This window comes from Chanodichthys erythropterus, chromosome 24 (genome assembly GCF_024489055.1).
Source record: "Chanodichthys erythropterus isolate Z2021 chromosome 24, ASM2448905v1, whole genome shotgun sequence".
Taxonomy (NCBI): domain Eukaryota; kingdom Metazoa; phylum Chordata; class Actinopteri; order Cypriniformes; family Xenocyprididae; genus Chanodichthys; species Chanodichthys erythropterus.
Genome location: NC_090244.1, coordinates 1437760 through 1451486, shown reverse-complemented (window position 1 = coordinate 1451486; position 13727 = coordinate 1437760). Strand labels below are relative to the sequence as shown.

Genomic DNA, 13727 nt, shown 5'->3' with positions numbered 1-13727 from the left:
GTTAAGGTCTTATTTCCTATGTTGATGTGTTTTCTTCAGGTATGCTGGTTGTAAATGTTACCTGGAGGAACAAGACGTATGTGGGCACCCTTTTAGACTGCACTCGACATGACTGGGCACCCCCACGGTAAGACAACTGTTACAGAATATAAGCCTATACTGTTTTGTAGGGTAAATTCAACCTAATTTACGCATACGTAAGTTCAAAAACCTATTAGAATTTAACAGTTTTGCCAAACAAATGCAGTGTAGAGATTTCTGGCCACTACACACTCCTGCTAGACCCTCTCATCATCTCCTCTGGGCTTTTGTGTACTGCCATTGCAGTAATGAAGGAAACACTGGAAGGTAATGTTTCAAAATGCCCCCCTGTTGACACCCACATTTTGAAATGCAACATCATGAAGGAATGTATACCCCCCCCCCCCCCCCTTTTTTCTTTTCTCCTCCTTGCATCAATCTAAAGCAGGAATATAGACCAGCATTTTAGTTACCATTCTACTGGGTCCTAATGCAATGAACTTCTTGTATGACCCATAGCTTGAGGCAATAATAATGTGCTAAGGTCTGAAGGAGGCTCCTTTTTGACCTTGCATATGCCTTTTTCTGTCCAACATTTAGATTTTTTTTTTTCATGCTGTAACCTGCCCACGGTCAGATACCAGCGCTGCATGGTACAAATAATTTGCTGTACATAATACTATGTACATTTAAGAGACTTAGCCTCAGGAGGTTGCTTCTGATTTCTAATCGTAATGTTCCAGAAAAGGCTGTATTTCCATGGTGCACTTTATCTGCGGGCTGCAGCAGGCTGCAGGCAAACATTACTAACACAGCATTAGCCCCTGGGGAGAGCACCGGTGAAGATGATGCAGTGCATTCATGTGCGTTTCTTCAATATGTTTGCATTCCAGTCAGAGCTGCTTTGAGACACATGTAGTCTTTGGAACAGGTTAAAGGAGTTAATGATGAATGCAGAAGTCATTCCTTTTTTTTTTTTTTTTTTTTGCTATCCCAATTGCAGCAGTCACCACTGAATGACCTAACTCTTACTATGAACTACTCTGAAGTGACAGCAATGATTTGGGTCTTAACTTGTGGTCCAGTTACAACTTGCAGAGTTGTATACAGTGACTTCACACACCATCTGAAAACCATGCCTTTAGATGCTGAAAAAACAGCAACATGTCATGAAATTGTTGTATAACCAACATAGAACAGTAGAACATATATAGTTCCTTCTAACCCCCAGCATAACTCCTGTCAGACAATTTTTAAATTTCTCTAACATTACATATCAACCTGATATATATAATATACATGAATGATCTTGTCATTCTGCTGGTCTTAAAAATCTTTGTTCTGAGGACTGGGGGCCCTGAGGTAGCTTTCTTAACTGCTTTGTTTTACTACGGTTTAATGCATGTGCTTTTGATCGAGCTCTCTGGTTGCTCTTGCCTCTGAGCCTGTGCCTTATCTGTTGGAGGATGTTATCACACTGCATCTAATCAGCAGCCAGGTCACCCTGGCTTAATCCTGCAGCAGTGTGGCACTGCGTGCCATTCATCAGAACAAGCATTGCTGTCGAGATCAGGGATAACGAGAGGATAAAAACGCACAGCACGTTGCTGGCTCTCCAGGGCCCACTGGAGAATCACTTATAGCATCCAAATGTAGAGGCTGATTTAGAAGAGAGACCATCTTTCATCTGAGAGAATCTCTGCAGCACTGTTAGCACCCTTTGTGGTTTGCAGATAATTGTGAGAGTTTTAGGTAGAAAATAGATGCCAATTTGCTTATTTGATTGATGATTCTGTATTTATTGTTGGTGGAAGAGCCTTTTTTTCATATTCAATTTAAATTAATTTTTCACTTTTGCTTCCTCAGGTTCTGTGAGTCACCCACAAGTGACCTGGAGATGAGGAATGGCCGTGGACGGGGTAAAAGAATGAGGCCCAATAGCAATACACCAGTCAATGAAAATAGTAATTCTTCTGATAACAAAGCCAGCAACAACAGCAAGACTCGAGCAGCATCGAACAGCAAAGGGCGGCGGGGCAGTCAGAACTCCTCGGAGCGGCGCACCCCACCAAACAGTAACCCTGAGGATATAAAGGCTAGTCCATCATCTGTTAACAAACGCAAGAGCAAACCTGCCTCGGACATGGAGCCCAATTCTAGTTCAGAGGATACTAAGGGTAGCAAACGAATGCGCACCAATTCAAATAGTGGAATACCTCATACTATTCTTCCCCTGTCCAACATCAAAGCTGAATCCTTGCCCCCTTCTTTGGACCGCAACTGCCCCTCACCAATTCTCATTGATTGCCCCCATCCCAACTGCAACAAGAAATACAAGCACATCAATGGCCTTAAATATCACCAGGCTCGTGCTCACAATGATGATGACATCAAGCTGGACATAGATGGTGATAGTGAGTATGGTGAGGACTCCACTTTGCACCCTGAGTCAGGCAGTTGCAATGGTGCATCCATTTCCCAGAAGGGCTGTGCATCTCCTGCGCGGTCGAACACACCCAAAGGCAGAGGATTTGATGCCCAGAGCCCATCACCGTCATCAGGAAAGTTCAGCTCCAAGCAGCCTGGAAAGAAGAAACCAGAGACTGAGCATGACACTGGTGTGCCCATGGATGGCTGTGAGGATGGCCCATGTCTTACAGATGAGACAAGCAATGATGGCATTGATGATAAAAGAGGCTCGGACAAAGCTAAGAAGTCTGGCAGTAGTACCAAGGCAGACAAGCTTGCTCAGAAGGCAATGAAGTCAGCAAGGCCCCTGGTTCCTTCCTTACCTCCACAGCAGTTGTACACCTTACCAGCCTCTGGCTTCCCTGCCCCCAATTCTGGCTCCTCCAATATAGCCTCTGTGGTCCAATCCATTAGCAAGAGCCCCCAACTAAAATCCATTCAACCCAAACCTGCAGTAATGGGAGATCCCTCAATCAACCCAGTCTTGAGCAGTTCTAAGGACAAGAAAAAGAAAGATAAGAAAAAGAAGGAGGGTAGTAAGGAAGGAGACAGTCCAAAAGCCCCTTCCAAAGGAGGGAAACCTGAAGAAGGTAAGAGCCCATATTCCGAAAACTCAGACCAAGGCAGCAAGAGTGAGGGGCTATTAAATGGATCTACGGATCCGCATCAAAGTCGGCTAGCCAGCATGAAAGCAGAGGCGGACAAAATCTACAGTTTTTCTGACAATTCTCCCAGTCCTTCTATTGGTGTGGCTAGTCGGATAGAAAGTGGGGGGATGGCACAGCCTCTTACTCCACTTCACGTGGTTACCCAAAATGGGGCAGATAACTCTTCTGTGAAGACCAACAGCCCGGCATACTCTGACATCTCTGATGCAGGGGAGGATGGAGAGGGAAAAGTGGATGGTATGAAAGTCAAGTCTGAGGATCAGGCAGTTCGGGAAAGTGCCAAGAAAGCTCTGTTCCCATCCCAACCACCAAACAAAGACTCCTCATATTACCCAGGTTACGAAACATACTACTCGCCCAATTATGGCAACCCAAACCCCAGTCCAGGAGTCTCTAACACTGCCACATCATTGCAAGATGGTGCAGTGAAGGTGAAAAAAGAGGAGGACCCGGAACCAGGGAATGAAAAGGGCAAATCAGAGCCGCCTGAAGAACGAAAGCCAGACATAGGTGCATCCTCTCAGCAGCAACAGCAGCCTTCGGTCATTCAGCAGCGTTCTAGCATGTTCATGCAGCCCCTCTACTACAATCAGTATGCTTATGTACCTCCCTTTGGCTATTCACCAGATCAGGCCTACCATAACCACCTGATGAACACAAGCCAAGCTTACAGGCAGCAGTGTGAGGACCGACAACGACAAGCAGCTGAGCAGCACCGTGCTGCAGAGAAGAAATCAGAGGCTGCTCAGAAGGACAGGGAAGCCTCCATGAAGTCAGAAGAATGGAAGCAGAAAGCTTCAGTTCCTCCAACATTGTCTAAGGCTCCAAGCCTCTCAGACTTGGGCAAACCGTCCCCACAGGGCAAGCCCAAAGATCCATCAGAGCCTGGCAAGTCAGTCATTATCCCTAAAGGGGAAGATGGCAAGGGGCAGACCCAGCAAGGTGAGGGTTTGAAAATTAAGCTAAGTGAAGCTGGCCATCATACAAAGGATGAGCAGAAACCAGGCCTTGAGCCTGGAAGATCGCCTATGGAGCAGGCAATGTACATCTATAGACAGGTATGGAATTTAAGATGCCTTGGGTATTGCTTATTATATATTTTTTTTTTCTACTATACCAGTTGTAGAATCATTTTCATCACAGTTTTAACCTTTATAGCTTTCTTGAGAAATGTAAAACTCTTGAGAGTGACATTTTTATAACCTAGATGAAGAACCCTCACTATGCACTTACCTTTCTTTCATAATGGGCATTTCAATCTCCACTTTCTTTTCTAGGAGACAGAATCTCGACTGTGGCCCTTTGCTTACCCCAGCAAGTACCCCGATGCTCAGAAACAGACTGATGAGGAGAGGTGGAAGGACGAGAGAGAACGGGATCGTGAGCGAGAAAGGGACAGAGATCGGGACAGGGACCGTGAGAGAGACCGGAAGGGCAAAGACGAAAGGCAGCGTCCTAAAGACACTACCTCTAAAGAGGAAAATAAGGAAGTGGCAGAACCACGAACTTCATCAGCCTCAGAGGAACATAGAGGAGCTAGCAAAGATCCACGAGCACATATGCAGTTTTCCTCACCTCTGCCACAGCACCAGTCATATATGTCTTATATGCATGGATACCCCTATGGCCAAGGTTATGACCCCAGCCATCCGGGATACAGGGGGATGCCTACTGTCATGATGCATAATTACCCTGGTAAGTCCTTTTGTTAAGCTAACTAGTTTTAATAATTTTTTTGTGGGTATTTTTGTGTTACACCACCTAAGGAAGCATATTTAATTTCACCTATAAGCAGAATGCTGATATTTTTAATGGTCACTGTTAATTTCACCTTTCTCTAGGATCATACCTGTCGCCAGGGTACTCTTTTTCTCCGTATGGCAGTAAGATGCCCCCTGGTGAGGAGGGTGAGAAGGCTCGTGCCAGTCCTACGGTGAGCGGCAAGTCTGCATCCGAGTCCAAAGCTCTGGACATCCTGCATCAGCATGCTAGCCAGTACAAGAGCAAATCTCCCACAGTGGGTGAAAAGACGCCCCATGAAAGAGACCGAAGTGGGAGTGAGAGGGAAAGAGATGGTGAACGTCCAAGATCTTCACCCTCTCAGCGGATCATGCCTTCCCACCATCACTTAGGCTATCCACTACTCCCGGGACAGTACGACCTGTCTTATGCTACAGGTAAGCAATGAAAATAGCTTTGTTTAGGTTGATTAAAAGTGATGTTCAGTAAAATCAGTGATCTAGGCATGCTTCTATTCATGTTAGCACAGTAGCTGGCCTTGACCATGAATAAACTAGCATTTCTCTCTCACAGGTATCTCCTCTTCAGCCATTGTTGCAAGTCAACAAACCTCTGCCCCCTCACTTTACCCCCCAGCACGGAGGTGAGAATGGTAAGATTGTTCATCTTTAACTACAAGCACAAAAATTTTAGTTTATACGTTGTTGGGCTGGGCGATATAGCTATATCTGCTGTATTTTTCACTCCTTTTAAATATTTGATTTATATCTCGGTATGTTTTTGCCCTGAAATGGTATAAAAAAAATATTTTAAATCAGGGGAACCATTATTTCGCCATTATCAAAGTCATTGTTGCTTGGTAGATTCAAAATATTTAATGCAAATTGTAGTAAAATAATCTAGACATGATTTCCTTGCATTTTTCAGTAACTGAACTCGAATAATTAATTTTTTTTTATTATTATTATTATTATTTTTTTATGTGGGCCAACATAATGCATATTGATAACAACTCATATTTGCCATATGCATATTTTTTCCCTAAATGCTATGGGGGACTTCCATGCACATTAAATGAATCATTCAGTGTTATTAACCAATTCTTTAAATAGGACAATTTCAAAGAAATTACCTGCAGAAATGAATTGAACTCTATCAGCATTAAAATATGTCTTGTTCTCTCTCTCTCACACGCACGCACGCACGCACACACACACACACGCACACACAGGAGTCCTGACACAAGAAGGCTACTAACACGGTCTTTAGGAACTTAATGGCCAATAAAAAGCTCATTAAATTCAGCACAGTATTCACAACGTTGGTTAACTTTTATATTGCTAACAAAATAATATTGATATATCACCAGCCCTAAATTGTGTCATATCCTTGACTGATTCTTGACTCTCTAGAATGAAGTGCTGTAGTCTTTGCTGCCCTCTAGTGATCAAAATCTCTTATCTACTAAGGCCTCTTTATATAGATTACCATGGCCGTTTGGTCGCATATAATGCAGAATATACATGTGTCTGCTATTAAAGTTGTAAGAGAATGCATATTGGAATTAAAATATATATTCAAATTTATTCTTGTTCCCTCTCCAGGGAGAAGTGACTGGCCGCTTTTCTGCAGAAATGTGACTGGTTCACATGACGACCTGGTGTGGAGCTTATGACATCAGTTCAATGATGTTCCTGATTTCTTTATGGTTCTTGTTCCCGGACTTCTCTGCGCCTTTGACCAACACCGTCAGAGAGGAGAAAGCGGAAGGCATCCATGTACACGCCGAACTCCACCTGGGGAAATGCACATCCAGACGCCTCCCTCTCTGTGCTGCTGGCTACATACTCAGGAGAGAGGAGACACGGCCTGTCTGCAGAGACCTCATATGATGCGCAAGCTCTCTGAAAAGAAACATGGACCTACAGAGTGTGGGAAATCTTGAATGAACCTGGATGCAAAGACATTCTGGAAGTCACTACATTGTGTTTTAAGCATGGAGTGCTACTGTTCTGGACTGCTGCTCTAGAGCCATGAGGATTACCAAGGTTGTTTTTACTGAAGGATTCCAGCATCTTGGTTGCCGCTCTTCATCTTCACACATTTACATACACAATCTCTTTGTGGACTCTATGCAAGTGGATAAGGCTTGATTTCCTCACTCAGTTCATTCAGGGCAGTAAACTCAGTTACATTTACCGCTACGAAGCTATCGTTTCAACGTACTTGAGTTCCTTGTTCAAGAGGCAATTTTTAATGCACTTCCCTGTCTTTATCATTCATAGTTAATTTCTTTCATGTTCCTTTTTGACTTTTCATTTATGAATGATGAACAAATAGCCCAAAGTCACTCCATCAACTGCTTAGCATTGGTCGTTTTGCAGTGCAAGGCAAATGTTTTGTTCTTGAATGGGCGACAGGGCAACTGCTCCGCATTGGTCGTTCAGCGATGACCTGATTTTCAGTTACGCGATGGGCCTTCTGACATTTGGATTATCCGGGTCGTGGAGGGAAGATGAAGCATTGGCAATTGGAACTTTGACTTCCAGACTGGATTTACGGATTTTTCCAGCCTGCATTGCTGTATTGACAGTTATCATATGCAGACACATGGCTATCTGCTTTTCCCAGGCCCAGCTCTAGAAAGTCGATCAGGACACAATGTGTGTATTTGCCAATGGAGTTACCAGATTCTACTGAACTGTTTGTGTCTGGTCACAAACTGAACCTTCACACACGGATAATTTTGATATGCTGCTTGCGAATCTCATGCCAGACTGCATGAGTGAAGTCCGAAACGGGGCAAACCTTGAAGGCTTAGAGCAATCCGAGGAAGATAACCCCAAAAGAGGCTTAAGAGCCGGCATCCAGCTTCTGGACTTCTGGATCCTCGCTGATCCACAGACTCACGGAGCACCAAACAAGGAAGACCGTAGCTGGAAACACTTTCTTCTGTCTGTCTGCATGGTGTAATCCAGCACTCGGTAAAAGCATTAACCCAAACAGAGAGCAATGCAACACATGCAGGCGTACTTCCATTTCTCCCTCACTATGTGCTTTCTGTATATATTGTACAAAGGAATTATTTTAAAAAAAGGTTGTTGAATGCTATCGGATTTTCTTACTATCTCTCTCTTATTTTTTTTTTTTTTTTGTCTGTTAGCCTTTTTTTCTACCATTGTTGACATAATATCAACGTTTAGCTGGTATAACGGCTTTATATTGGAAGTGTTTTTGTTTTTTAACTACTTTTTCTACCCCTTCTCTTCAACACCAAGTCAGCTTTGAAACTGTTTAGAAGCACATCTTTTGCGTTTACTGAAATAAAGTCAGTTTTAATAAAACGTCACAGAATTTTTAGTCCACACCCCTGCGAAACATAAAAGCACGGTCATATTTCATGAGGGACTGATGGGAACTGTGGGAAAGGAAGCTGCAACCCGAGTCTGGTGCTATCTGGAGCTAGTTTTTCCAGTTCATCATCATACAGTTATTGTCTGAATCTCAAACTCTCAGGAGAGCATTATTGAAATCTGAGCCTTTTAAATCATCCTGGCATGTTCATCGCTCTCGGCTGTACTCAAACTTGATTATTGAACAGCACAGGGAAGAAGACATTACGTAACGTAATTCCCCTATGTTAAACATGATAGTTTGTTTTTTATCTTCATTGTCAGCAAAAGTTTAGTATCTGCAAGGTAGGCTTTTTGCTCCTTAGATTTTTAAATGAGTGACAATTTCAACGCCGCCACCAACCCCCAACTAACACTCATGCTAAAGACGCCTAATCGCACATTGTATTAGTTTCATTTTGTTGCAGGACAGATCTGGGACAGATTTTTTTAGGCATTTTATTTCATTCTCTGCGGTGATGGAAGTCATTTTTAATGCTGATTTAGGACCGAAACCCTAATTGCAGCACTCAGCGTCAAACGGCTCGCTCTAATACGAGAGAGTCAGGATTTTTATATATAGTAATAATCTCACTTTTAGTTGTTCTGTCTTTGCGCGTTTAGCCAGTAAACCTGTGCTGTCTGGTGACTTGATTCATAATTGTTGAGGAAAAAGCGCTTGATTGTTTTAATTTATTTTTGAGGGTTCTTCATTTGTTGTTGCTGTTGTTTTTTCTAGTTCAAATTTTCTCCTTGTAGAAAGATGAAACGGACGGTTTTGTTTCAACAGTTCAAACATTCGTTCACATTTGTCTCCAACGGTGCTAATATAGCCTACCCTGTGCGATCCTTGTGGGAAGAGAAGAGGGAATTTTTGTTTTTTCTGTTATTAGGCCCCTCCCACAACCCACCCCACTAATTAAACCCCACCCACCCCATGCCCATAGAGAGCAGTGTCAGTCATTGGTACTTGAAAGAAAGATGTTTACACCTCTTCATTTCTGTGTTTTGGATACATGGAACCATCGCTCTCTCTTTCCCTGCTTTCCTCACTGTCTCGCTGCCTCTGTCCCACTCTCTCTTCCTAGGGATCTTTCATGTAAAGTGTAAATTGCTACATTTTTTATACAATACTGTAACTTGCCTTTGTACATTTAGGCAGAAAATAAATCTTTTTATGAGACAATCACTCCTGTTAATCTGTGTCTTATCTCTCTGAATGACTTGTACAAGGTGTCTGCAAGCGGAAGCTATATTCTGATTACATTTACGTTTAGTAAAAAATTTCAGGCCAGTGGAAGGTTTCTCAAGGTTTGTGAACCCTTAGAGGTTCATGATGGAACTGCTGGAGATATACCAAATTCAGAGTTAAATATGTACAAATCAAAAATTATTATATCCTTTTAAGGGTACGTTTACACTTGTAGTTCAGTTCTCTTGGTTCTTTTGGTCCGGACCAAAAAAAAAAAAACATTTAGTCCTGGCGCACTTAGCGTTCACACTGTCATTCTTACAATATATATATTTATTTTACGACAGGACTTGCTGAACATCCAAAACAATGCTGTGTGCTGGGCTAAATGTGCTCTTTAAATAAATGCATGATGGCATTTTAACCAGAGCTAAGAACTTGTGAGTTTTATAAAATGTGTAAAGGAGTTTAGGAATTCCTCTGTTGCACACAAATGAAGATCTGCTGCAAGGAGACGGCGTTTGTGATGCCTGTACCAAACTTTAATGGGCAACGTAGCTTCTATGACGAGAAAAAATACTTTTTAGGGTCACATCTGCTGACATCACATCCTGTTTTTGGTTCGTTTTGATGTCTTTGGTCCATGTTGCTTTCAGATTTCTGTCAAACCTCACCAGAGTTCGTTTGGAAGCAGACCAAACGTGCGCACCAGGGTTCTTCTCAGCGAACCGCACTAACAGAGCAATCACACCAGAGTTTGATTTAATCGAACCAATCCTGCCAAGTGTTAACACCCTAAAATTGACTTAAAAGTCAATATCCTCAGTGTTACAGTGCACTTTCTATTGAATATAGCTGTGTCTATTCATGTAGCTGAGTAGATTATAGTCCAGTTCACTATAAACTAAATAATTTAGGTTATAAGAAGTTCATCTGGGGGGGAAAAAGGATTAAAGGACCAACGGCATAGAAAAAAAGGTGAAGATCCAGACCTGCAGCCACTTTGAACTATAAACCCAGCCAATCTGAGACTATCATATAAAACATGCAGAGTTGAGGACCTTTCTTAGCCACACTTGGTCTACAAAAAAAAAAAAAACAGTACTTGGTTTTAACCAGCAGAGGGCCGCCTTTTACCTGCTTTTGCGACCCAGTATCTGACCAATTGTGAAGCGACTTTTGACTTACAATAAACTGTTTCGAGAGAGAAAAAAAAAACATGTTCGTGTGACCTTGATTATATCTTTGTACGGACACCATATTTAATGTCTCGCTAATAAAAACGAGGCTATGAGGGATATATTTACAGTCATTTAAACTGATACTTTAGTGTGTCTGGGTTTCAAACATTAAAAATATATCTCTTCATAATATTTCGTGATATAAGATATTAACACGATACAGCCTGCTGGACGAATTGTAAGTATTGTAAGTCTATAATTACGAATTGTAACTTATGGCATAGTTTCTGTTAATATTTCTATTTAAATGTATTGAAAATTCTAATCTAATAAGTACCCAATGTGAAATAAAGAAGAAAAATCGTGTAAAAGTGGTATATGAAGTACCTCGTCCTTGAGTCTTCCTTTCTTGAGACCAACGTCCAACTTTTTGGTTGGGAAAGATACTAAAACCTGTGGAAAGTTAAGTATAAACCTAGTTCTTGTCATAAAAATGTAAGAGAAATACGTTTTACTTCTTGAAAACCATTTTAAGGCCTCTGAGGTACTTTTTAGTGGAGCTTCGCGCCATCAGGTGACCAGCGCGGGAATGAAAAGCTGCGCGTGCTTGAAGATCCAGCAGTTGCCATGGAAACCCCGCGTGAGTGCTGGAGGAGAATCAATCTCATGAAGAGAGACAGAATACAACAAGCATTGAAAATAAGTGTTGGTATTCACCAAATTCAAAGCTGGTAAAGCGCATTTTACGCGTGACATGTAACGTTTGTTCAATATTATACACTGTCAACCCGAAAAGATCGTGTGTGTGAGGGCTTGTGAAGCACTCGTGATGTTTTTTCGCTTTATATGCGAGGCACGTGCGCGATTAGAATTCAAGGCGCGCGCTCTCTCGCAGTCCTTGTGAGCGCGTGTTGTGCCAAATACAAACAGCCCACTGTATGAGACCTGCAGGAGCTGCTGTGCATCTAAAATACTGGGTTGTTTATATCGCCTTGCAAGAATGAGCAAATACGATTTTAGAAAGGTGAATTTAAGTGTGACATGGTACATTTATTTAGGCTAATGTATACGCCATGTAGCCTACTGAATTATTGCCATATTCTTTTTTGCATTGTGCTTACAGGGATAGTCATCCAAGACGGAAAATTATCCCATGATTTACTCATCCTAGGTGTATATGGCTATCTTCTTTCAGACGAACACAATCGGAGATATATTTAAAAATATCATTAGTCGTCCAAGGTTAACGGTTGTGAATGGGGGGGCCGCGTTTTTTAAAAATAAAAAATAAAAAAATACATACGACTCCAGGAGTTTAATAAAGGCCTTCTAAAGCAAAGCGATGCGATTTTGTGAGGAAAAATATCCATATTTACAACTTTATAAATTCAAATATCTAGCTTCCGGCGGACGACCGTACGCAGAATGCGCAAGTCGACTTGAGCGAAATGAGTAATCCTCTGACGCGATGCAGGATGTAGGAGTATCATAATCTTAGATGCCTCTCGTGGTTCAAACAAATAGTGCTGTGCAACAATTTATATCGAAATCCTCTAACATTTCTCTTTAAAAATGATTGTTTTAGACTAATAATCCGTGACCGGTGATTCGTTTTGCTCTATGCTCTGCACCTCCGCATTCGTCGTTACGTTGTGTGTCAGGTCAAAGGATACTCTTCCGCCACAAAACGACTTGCGCATTCTCCAAATGATCACCCGCCGGAAGCTAGTTATTTGAATTTATAGTTTTAAATATGGATATTTTTCTTACAAAAATGCATCGCTTTGCTTCAGAAGACCTGAATTAAAGGGTTAGTTCACCCAAAAATGAAAATTTTGTCATTTATTACTCACCCTCATGCTGTTCCACACCCGTAAGACCTTCATTCATCTTCAGAACACAAATTGAGATATTTTTGTTGAAATCCGGCTCAGTGAGGCCTGCATAGCCAGCAATGACATTTCCTCTCTCAAGATCCATTAATGTACTAAAAACATATTTAAATCAGTTCATGTGAGTACAGTGGTTCAATATTAATATTATAAAGCCACGAGAATATTTTTGGTGATATAGTGATGGCTGATTTCAAAACACTGCTTCAGGAAGCTTCAGAGCAAAATGAATCAGTCTATCGAATCAGCGGTTCAGAGCGCCAAAGTCACGTGATTTCAGCAGTTTGGCGGTTTGACATGCGATCTGAATCATGATTCGATACACTGATTCATAACGCTTTGAAGCTTCCTGAAGCAGTGTTTTGAAATCGGCCATCACTAAATAAGTCGTTATTTTGTGTTTTTGGCGCACCAAAAATATTCTCGTCGCTTTATAATATTAATATTGAACCACTGTACTTACATGAACTGATTTAAATATGTTTTTAGTGCATTAATGGATCTTGAGAGAGGAAATGTCATTGCTGGCTATGCAGGCCTCACTGAGCCATCGGATTTCAACAAAAATTTCTTAATTTGTGTGGGTGAGTAATTAATGACAGAATTTTTTTGGGGGGTGAACTAACCATTTAACCCCCTTGAGTCATATGGCTTACTTTTTTATGGATGGATGCATTATTTTTGACTTCGAAACGCGGCCCCCCATTCACTGCCATTATAAACCTTGGAGGACTAAGGATATTTCTAAATATATCTCCAATTGTGTTCATCTAAAAGAAGATATAAAGGGTAAGTAATTTTCATGGGATAATTTTATTTATTTATTTATTTATTTTTTTTGGTGAACTATCCCTTTAAAATAATACCATTGCACTACAGTTAAAGTTCTAGTTAGTTTTGCTGATATGCATATTAAGTGACGTTTATGAAGATGAGAAGACCCATGAAAACAGATACAGCTTATAAAGAAATCCATAAAACTATAAAAGGAAATTAAGGTAAAGAAATTAGCCCCAGTCCCACCACCTTCTAATTAAACTGCCTGTAACATCATTTACAGAGCAAGCGCTGTTACACAAGGGGTTCGCAGACATCCGTCCACGTGCTCGAAGAACGACTGCAGCAGCAGCAACGCAAGGGGGCGGAGCCGACTGGGTAAGCCACGCCCCATC

The 13727-nt window shown here is 41.6% G+C and overlaps 1 protein-coding gene across 11 annotated transcripts in view; it reads left to right on the top strand.

The window, feature by feature from the left end:
- znf609a (zinc finger protein 609a) overlaps positions 1 to 9468 on the top strand; it is a 103379-nt gene extending 93911 nt beyond the window's left edge. For all 11 annotated transcript variants that reach the window (XM_067380582.1, XM_067380581.1, XM_067380588.1 and 8 more), the window contains 6 exons: positions 40 to 127; positions 1888 to 4216; positions 4436 to 4853; positions 5000 to 5335; positions 5472 to 5550; positions 6503 to 9468. In XM_067380582.1, the coding sequence (XP_067236683.1) occupies positions 40 to 127; positions 1888 to 4216; positions 4436 to 4853; positions 5000 to 5335; positions 5472 to 5545 (3245 nt within the window). In that variant the 3' untranslated portion in view covers positions 5546 to 5550; positions 6503 to 9468. The remainder of the gene's footprint in view (positions 1 to 39; positions 128 to 1887; positions 4217 to 4435; positions 4854 to 4999; positions 5336 to 5471; positions 5551 to 6502) is intronic.
- The last annotated feature ends 4259 nt before the right edge of the window (positions 9469 to 13727 follow it).